Source organism: Populus trichocarpa, chromosome 1 (assembly GCF_000002775.5).
Source record: "Populus trichocarpa isolate Nisqually-1 chromosome 1, P.trichocarpa_v4.1, whole genome shotgun sequence".
NCBI lineage: Eukaryota > Viridiplantae > Streptophyta > Magnoliopsida > Malpighiales > Salicaceae > Populus > Populus trichocarpa.
The window spans coordinates 14715003-14723964 of NC_037285.2; the positions used below are offsets into that span (position 1 = coordinate 14715003).

General features: G+C 34.6%; 1 protein-coding gene across 2 annotated transcripts; it reads left to right on the forward strand.

Moving 5' to 3' along the window:
- The first annotated feature begins 528 nt into the window (after window positions 1-528).
- On the forward strand, window positions 529-7571 carry LOC7478112 (polyadenylate-binding protein-interacting protein 3). Of its 2 annotated transcripts, none has more exons than XM_002298067.4 (15): window positions 529-757; window positions 1797-1955; window positions 2026-2181; window positions 2330-2460; window positions 2736-2926; window positions 3581-3758; window positions 3849-4085; window positions 4331-4455; window positions 4588-4657; window positions 4784-4811; window positions 5200-5525; window positions 5723-5869; window positions 6273-6371; window positions 6504-6566; window positions 7095-7571. In XM_002298067.4, exons 2-15 carry the CDS (start codon window positions 1817-1819, stop codon window positions 7122-7124), a joined length of 1920 nt encoding a protein of 639 aa, XP_002298103.2. In that variant the 5' UTR covers window positions 529-757; window positions 1797-1816; the 3' UTR covers window positions 7125-7571. The 2 variants fall into 2 exon arrangements, with proteins under 2 accessions (XP_002298103.2, XP_024445812.1); XM_024590044.2 differs by having other exon boundaries at window positions 538-757; window positions 4784-4817.
- Window positions 7572-8962: the final 1391 nt, after the last annotated feature.

Genomic DNA, 8962 nt, shown 5'->3' on the forward strand with positions numbered 1-8962 from the left:
TATTAAAATACTTAAATGACCCATCCAAACTCATTAATTATAAAAAAAAAACCAGCAACAAAATGACACAAATACCCTTTAACCTAAGGGTTAAATTATTTGACATCAAGGACGCCAATGCCTCCTCCATTGTCAGTTATTTTTTATTTATTCTAATGGTAGATATATTATTTTATTATTCAGATTTCTATGAAAATACAAAAATAATCCTTAGTAGAAGCTAAGAAAATTATTATTTTTTAAGGGTAGTGATGTAAATTAACTATATAATTAAAACATAAAATATCTCATATCCCTAACTAATTTTAGAACACTAAAATTGTCCTAATGCGAAGATTGTTTTACCTTAAATATTTTGCTAAAAGTTTTTTTTTTAAAAGGCCAAGGAGGAGAAAATACTATTTTCATTCATAGTTTTCTCCTTTTCTTTTAGGTTTTTTCCCCCCACCAAACACTCCCTACATTCGTATATACCTGATCATTCCTCCTCCGTTTCAATTTTTATCACCACCCTCTGTATTTCACATTCTCTTCAAAATAACATACCCAAAACTCCCCCCCCCCCCCTCTCGATCGATCACACCGAGTCCTATCACTTCCCCTCGCTAATACATGTATATACACTCTCCTCTCGTGATTTACGCTCTGTGATCAAAAACCCTAACTCAGCTAGTCCAATCCCCCCCCTCCCCCCACTCGAGTCGTCGACGCTGCGTCAAAAGTAAATTACAGCTTAATTAATTAAAGCTTATTGCAGGTAAATGACGATCGTTTTCGTAATTACTTCTGTGTCTCCATTGATTTCACACTTTCAGTATTTTCAAGCGTACTCAAATCAAATAACTGCTTTAAGTTTTGAATCATAATAGTTTAATAAGCAATTTGTGTATTAGGGTTACTTTAATTCATCCTTTTGTTTATTTTCTGGTTAACAACTTTAGGGTTTTATACTGTTTTATTGTCTATGTGTTGATTTTTGTGAGATGAGATGCATAAGGGCTGTCAGATTGACTTGTGTTGCTGCTGAGTTCTGATTGTTAGGAAAGGGGAATTTCTAAGACAACTAATGTTGTCTGTTTAGGGTGTCTGTGTGTCGCTCTAGTTGCAGGGTTGATGATCTTTTGGATTAAGAATTATCAAGGGTCTGTTGAGACTGGTTAGAGAATGCATTCTTATAAAAGAAGAAATCGTACTGGAAGTAAGGGGGTAAGAATTCCAGAAATGAGAGGAACGGTGTGACTGAGTTTCAGAGCAACTGAGCTAATTAAAATTCTTATTGACATGAGGCTATTCTAGATTTGTTGAAATGAGTAATGTAGTTTCCAGTGTTGGGTGCTCCTAGTTTTACTAAGTTATGCATTGGCACTTGTTTACATGTTATACTAATTTAAAGGTGCGTGTTTAAGACTGAGATAATAACCCATATTGCTAAGATCACTAAATGAACAGGATAACACAAATGAATATAGCCTTTTGAAATTGTCACATCTTGTTGGTGGTGGTTAGTATCATGTCAGTTATGCAAGTTTAGCACCAGTAACTGCATGGCACCTGTGTTACTAAACAAGGTGTTTGGTTCAAACTTGTCAGGGCTGGATAAAATTATATCTCTATGTTTTACTCCATCTATGGCCATATTGCTTCCACATGTTTGGAAATTTTTGGCGTACCCTTTTCCCCTTAAAATCTGTTTGTTACTGCATCTATATGTGCTTTCAAGGTATCTATACTTATCTTTGGCGCCACACTGTAGTGCATTGATTTGAGCTGACTTTAAACCTGTTTGTGTTTGTCAGAGGAAGGTGCTGCTGTTGAGATGAATTTGCAACAGGCTATGCAGCCCAAATCTTCTGCTAATGGTTTTGGTCGTCGGAGAACTGAAAAAGATTGGGGGACAAGGTTTGAAAATAAGGTGCAATCTGGAAAAGCACACACCAATAGACCGAGTAATGCAGGTGGGCTTCCATGGCCTGAAGCTCTTGTCATTCTAGATTATATATTCCAATTCTAACAATGTTGATATAGGTGCAACGGGAAAAGTTGGAGTTTGCGAGAGTCCTTTGCGTGATCGGCTAGTATATTTAACAACCTGTCTTATTGGCCATCCCGTGGAGGTCCAGCTGAAAAATGGATCTGTATATTCTGGAACATGTTACACAACAAATGCTGAAAAGGAATTTGGTAAGTTTTGTCGATTTAGTTTAGTTGAAGAGATTTTACACTTGTTGTTAACTGTGTTGTAAATTGATTCTAATTATGCTCTACTCTCATGTGCAATCCTGTGTTTAGTCTATTTCCTTCTCAGCATTCCCTTGCTTTTCAATTTCAGCAATAATTTTGAAAATGGCTCGCTTGATAAAGGATGTTTCTCTCCGAGGCCCAAAGGCAGAGTGTGTCAGCAAGGCTCCATCAAAGACTTTGATTTTACCTGGAAAAGAAGTTGTACAAGTTATTGCGAAGGTTCTGCTGCATTTCCTTTCTTTTATATTCTGCATCCTCAAGTATGGTCTCTTCTTGAGTGAAGTTGATTTTCAAGTTGTTTACATGTGGTTCTGAATGGAATCCTTGAGATGATATTTATTGGATAACAAAGAACAAAAAAGGAAAAAAACTGCATTTGATTAGCTAGTTAATGTTGTAGAGGACAAGTTGGTTGTGTAAGGCTATATGGATGTTTATGTTTTTGCTCTTTGTTTAGTGGTGATTTAATCAGGCTTTATGATATATGATGCCAGGATGTCTCTGTTACCATAGATGGGATGTCCAATGAGCTCCAACAAGCAAAGCAGCAAGAAATTATGATCGACTCCTTTATATCACAGTCACGACTTGTTGAAACAGAGAGAGAGCTGGAACCTTGGGTCCCTGACGAAGACGAGCTACAATGCCCTGAATTAGAGAACATATTTGACGGCCATTGGAATAGGTTGTTATATTAAGTATTTCTTTCCCCAAATTTCTTGGTAATTGTTCTACTGTTTTTAATCTTCTCTGGTAGAGTAGAATTTCAACTGACTGATTTTTTACTTTGCTATCAGTGGCTTGTATTTTTGTGAATTAAATTTGTTTTCTCGCAGCTTTCTAATCATGTTTTTCCATCCTCTTCCATTTAAATTCATCACAATTATAGTATTAATTTGAACTGGTCAGCAAGATATCATAGAAAACCTTATTCTGGAACGAATGCTTTCAATAGATTACATCCCCTGAATGATGTCTTTGGGAAGTGTGTGGACATATTCTCTGCTGTCCCTGCTTCTTAACTATGGTTAGGTTTTTCAGGATTTGATTAACTTTATGAAAATAGAGGTATTGAAGTTCAGATACAGGTAGGCTAAGGTTAAACCTTCTGTGGTTGATACAAATATATAATTGAATTGGAACCCAGTGTCACATTGGAGTTTTGGCTTGTGCTACCAATGATAACCCCCCCACCCACCCCCCCACCTTACCTTTCTCCATTGATATATGCATCTTAAAATTTCTTTTTGTTTTTTTCCTTGGTGTTTGTAATTTCGTAGCATCCCCATGTTATTTTTATTACTGATTTGAAACCTATTTTTGTTTATTGGCATATTAGGGGCTGGGATCAATTTGAAACAAATGAAATGTTGTTTGGCGTAAAAAGCACCTTTGACGAGGAACTTTATACAACAAAGCTGGAGAGGGGTCCTCAGACGAAAGACATGGAAAGGGAAGCATTGAGGATAGCAAGAGAGATCGAGGGTGAGGAAACAAGAGACCTTCACTTAGCAGAGGTGAGGTTATCCTAATGTTATTTACTGCTTCTATTTTGGTTTATTTTTTCTGCAAGTTTGTATTACTTCTTTTGTCAATTTATCCAACAGGAAAGAGGCATCCATCTTCATGAAAGTTTTGAGGTTGATGAGGAGACCCGATTCTCTTCAGTCTATAGAGGTGGAGCCATTGATGATGGTGGGCATGAAGAACTTGATGATGTAGTGTTGAGTTCTCTCAACAGTGAAACTTTTGGAGGGCCATCTGCCTCTTCCATTAAGAAGTCTGCTGATTTGACCCATGCAAAAAGCAATGTTGGGACTCGAGTGTTATCAACCTCTTCCTTGGTATTTTCTCAAATAATCACTTTCAGTTTATGTAGATATTGTTGTTTAGCATTTCTAATCAGAGCATATTTTTTACTTGCTTTATAATTCTAAAAATTATTTTTAGCATATTTTCAACATGGAGCACTATGTAATTTATTTTAAGCATTCCTTGCCTGGTAGTTAGTTTTGATTTATGTTATTTCTTTTTTAAGGAATTACTACTTATTGCCATACTTGTACTGTATTTCTATCTTTCTTTTCAGGATGAGGTACAATGTTCTCAATCAAGCACTTGTGCAGATTTGCATCATCCAGGATCTCATGATCATGCTGCAAAGCTGGCATCAGAACCTCCTACTAGTTTGTCCACTTCAGATAGTGAAAGCAGGTTGTTACTATTGTATTTAATTCAGTATTTCCTTGATGATAATTTAAGTTGCATTTCATTACACGAAAATGGTTTTTGGGAGGACAAATGAATTTGTCGTGCTGTGAAATTCTTGAATTCCATTTGTAATAGGGCCCAAGAGGATCGACATTTTGAACATGGAGAACTTGACAGCATTAAGGAGCGTGTAGAAGAGAAGATGGTGAGTCAAACTTTAATGACAATTTTTTTTTTTTGCTGAGAACTTGGAAGAGAGCTTTATTAGTTGTCTTTAATTGTGATGCCTCTAATATAAACTTGTTCTTTGTTTCTATTCATCTAATTACAGCTAACTGAGGATGCTCAATTATCAAAAGGTAAGGGTGAGTCAGTAATTCTGCAATGCTTTTACTTCATTCATTCATTTAAGTTGTAGCATGAACGTCTTTTATTATGAAGTCATTGCATTAACTTGTCAAAAAATAAAGTGAGTTATGAAAATGTCATAAAGAAACAATTATTTAAAAAATTTGTTCAGTTTACTTTCTTACATTTTTCCAGCTACACTTGGCCTATTTAGTGTGGCAATTTTTGCATAGAAAAGTAGGGTACTTGTTAGAGAATAATATAAATTATATCTTGGGGTCTCATCTAATATCTTAAGCTTTTGAGTTTAAATGATTCTTTGACAATACCTACGGTAATGGCACATGGCGCATTTTGAATTTCTTCATCTTTCAATAATCATTCTATTTTTTTCTGTAGATTCTAAGTCATTGGATGACAAGAAAAATGAATCTGATAAAGGGAGGCTATCCTCTAATACCACTGCATATACCCCTTCATCCCATGTCTTTTCAAAAAATAACAAAAAGACTAGTTCCCCTGGCCAACTGTTAGATGGTGTGGCATCAGCCAAGGGAGCTGTAGAAATGCAGCCAGTAAACTCTCGTGGACGACCTGGCAGTTCCGCATCATCAAATTCTGACCGTGCAGGTGCCTTGCCAGCTTCTAGTGGTCCTGGTTTATCACCAAGCTCATCAATGGGTTCATTATCTTCTGAGAAGTCAACGTTAAATCCCCATGCCAAGGTTTGTTTGGTTCAACATTGTATATATGAATGGATATACTTTCTATTTTTCAGCAGTAGCACAAGCACATGGAACATACTCTATTTGTCATACATATGAAGGGTACGGCATATTTTAGAATATATTATCTATAGTTCTCTGACACTGGCTAATATATTTGAGTGTTCTTTGTTTCTATTTTTTTAATTGGTTATCAGGAATTTAAACTTAATCCCAACGCCAAGAGTTTCACCCCTTGTCAAACACCTGCTAGGCCCCCTTCCCCAATGTCAGATGGTTCCTTCTATTTTCAACCTAATCTTTCTGCTCCACCACATATGCATGGGATGCCTGTGGGAGTCGGAGTAAGTACTGACATGACTTATTGCTTCTAAGATATAACTTGATTGCTTATTTGTTCTGCCTTTTGTATTTAGTTTAAGTATAAGAAGAGCTAGGTTCAGTGATGCTTTCTTGTGTCTTTTTAGTCTCCATTCTGTGGTTGGAAAACTGATGGATGATTCTTTTTCTGTAGAAATGAACTAAAAAATAATAGTGAAAAATGTAAAACTGATTTATAATATCATTCATGAATTATCTTGATTCAATGGTGTGATTCTATCTCTCAATGCTTACAAGTACTCTGGGAATGGTGATTATGTCCTTTAGATGTAAGAATATGTATTCGACAGATGGTATGGGTGGTTCTTTTTGAACTTTACATCCAATTTCAGTTATCAGAAGTGACTAACTTCCAAGATTTTGCAGCCTGGACCTTCATTCAATGGGCAACAGCCTGTCATGTTTAATCCTCAGGTTACACCATTGCAAGCTCCACAAGCATATTTTCATCCAGGTGGACCTCAGGTACCATATTTACTCGTGTTTGAGGTGATTTTGGGATTCTTCAGGGCATGTCACCTCAATGTAAAATTGTTTAGATAGTTATCCAAATGTACACACACACATATATGACTAGTTGTATACATGTAACTGCAGTTCGGGCAGCAGATGCTTCTTGGCCACCCTAGGCAAGTCTTGTACATGCCAAGCTACCAACCTGTAAGCAATTTCTGATCTTTAATTTTAATAGGGAGGACCTGTCTTGTCTGTTTTTTTTTCCTTGCTGCATAATAATGAGTGCTCTATAAGAAAGACACTGAAGCTGGTTTCATCTGCATGAGTGGGGAGCTACCATATTTCCAAAGTTATATTGAAATAGAGAACAGCGTACATAATTTGTTTTAAAGAAAGCCTAAAATAGCTGTTTTTCCATTTAACAAATAGAGAAATAGAAGCAATATTTGAAGCTTATATTTTTTTGGGAAGGACTGAATTCTGCCCATCAATTCACTAGTCATGACTTGGTATGATGTGATTGAAGATTTAAGGAATGTTTTATTTAATTATCTTTTTCCTGTGGAGGAGGATATGTGGTGGTGAAAGATGAAGGAATGCAATGCATTAGGCATATGCAGTTGGGGTGGAGCATATTTCTATTTTCTTGAAAATGGAATGTAACTTACCTTCCCCTGCATATGAGGTCACTGGAACTGGCCAACTTATGTACATTATATTGTTTCCATACAGGAAATGCCATATAAAGGACGCGAGTTTTGAGTTATTGACTGCTGTATCAACGGTTTCGTACTCTGCACATTAAGAATGGATTTTGAAGATGTTGATTGGAACAATTACTGGGGATTTAAGTCTAGTGTCCATGAAGATTCTGCAGTTCTTGACATGCCAAGTTGGGGCGGAGGAAGTGGATTTGTTCTGGGATGTATCCTTATGACCTGTGTGCCTCATTTATACTGACTGGATTGTTATTTTTTTTGTCTTGTACTTATTTTGACTGTTTTCTTTCGATAAAGTAGTTTTGGACCAAATAAGGTGTTAAAGTTTGTGTATTGTTTATGTCCGTGTATATTTAGGCAGTTGCATTGGGCGATTAAACTTCCAACTCAATGCATTGACATCTCATGCCAACCCTAAATATCTGGAAAAAGAATAGTTTTATCTGTTCTTTGTTTTATTGGAAAAATAAAGAAAACGGTTTTTTGAGCCTTTGAGGTTTGGCTCAGGTGGGTGGTTGGTAGATTTGTGTGTGTGTGTGTGGCATATCTCAAGTAAATTTGACCCGTTAAATCCCTAAAACCCAGGAGTAGTTTTCTAGCATGTTCTGTATAGGCCGACTCTCCGAAATATGAAAGGTAGAAATTGGACTGCAAAATTCTCGGACTACTACAGGCCTGCTAGTGTGGCTGATTGTTGTGTTCAAGTATTATTTTAGAATAAAAGAGATGACGATAACTAGGCGATGAGATGAAATAAAAGATTAAAGATAATAATGTGTTTGGTTTTGAAGTATAAAATATAGCGATTGTTTGGTTGATGAATGAATTTATTTTATCTATGTATTATCATAATCTAATTAATTTATTTTAATTCTTAAGATTGATTTTTCATATTAATTTGATAAAATAAAAAAACGAATATATATATATTACCAAAAAAATAAAACAGATGGTGAATTCATTGTTTATAAGAATAGTACTTCATTTTTTGTTTCTGTACTTAGTTTTTTTTTTGTTTTTTAAAAATATTCTCTAACATTGGATTTATATTAAACTTTATAATTTATTTCAATTGATTTTTCATGGGATTGTTAGTTTTATGATCTAGGTTGTGGTTGTTGGTTTAATAGGTTAAACTTGATTGACTAATGTTTTTTTTTAAATTGATTTTTATTCAATATTATCCTTTAACATTGAATTGATTTATTTTCTATGAGGTTATCTTATTCTCATAACATGTGTCGGGGATTTAGAGGGTTAACTCGGGTTAATTTTTTTGTTTTTTTTTTTTAGAATTGATTTTTTTTAATTTTATTCTTCAACATTGGATTGATTAAAAATTGAGCTTTATTATTTGTTTTGATTTTTTTTATAAGTTTATTCCAGTTTCATGACTCGGGTCACAGGTTTGGTAAGTTAACCAACGTTAACTAGGGTCAATTTTTTTAAAAAATTTCATTAATTAATATTGGATTGATTAGAAATTGAGTTTCATAATTTATTTCTATTTGTTTTCTACTAGGATTATCACAATCTCATGATCCAAATTGTGAATTTGATAAATTAATTTGGGTTGACATGAGTTGATCCAATATGTTTCGGTCTTAATATTAAAAAAAAAAGATATCGTATTGAAATTTTTTTTTAAATTAAAATATATTTTTACCGATTATTCGAGTTGTTTTTAGACCTGTCAAGTTTACCAGGTTATATTAAATTAATCTCTGCACAATTTATTTATTTTTTAATAGAAAACAAGTTACAACGCTTTGATATTTTTTGTGTTAAAAAATATTTAATTTTTTATACGAGCCAATAGTCTAATGTTTGATATGCACGTGTATGCATGTGTGTCTACGCGTGTTTGTGATAAAACATATT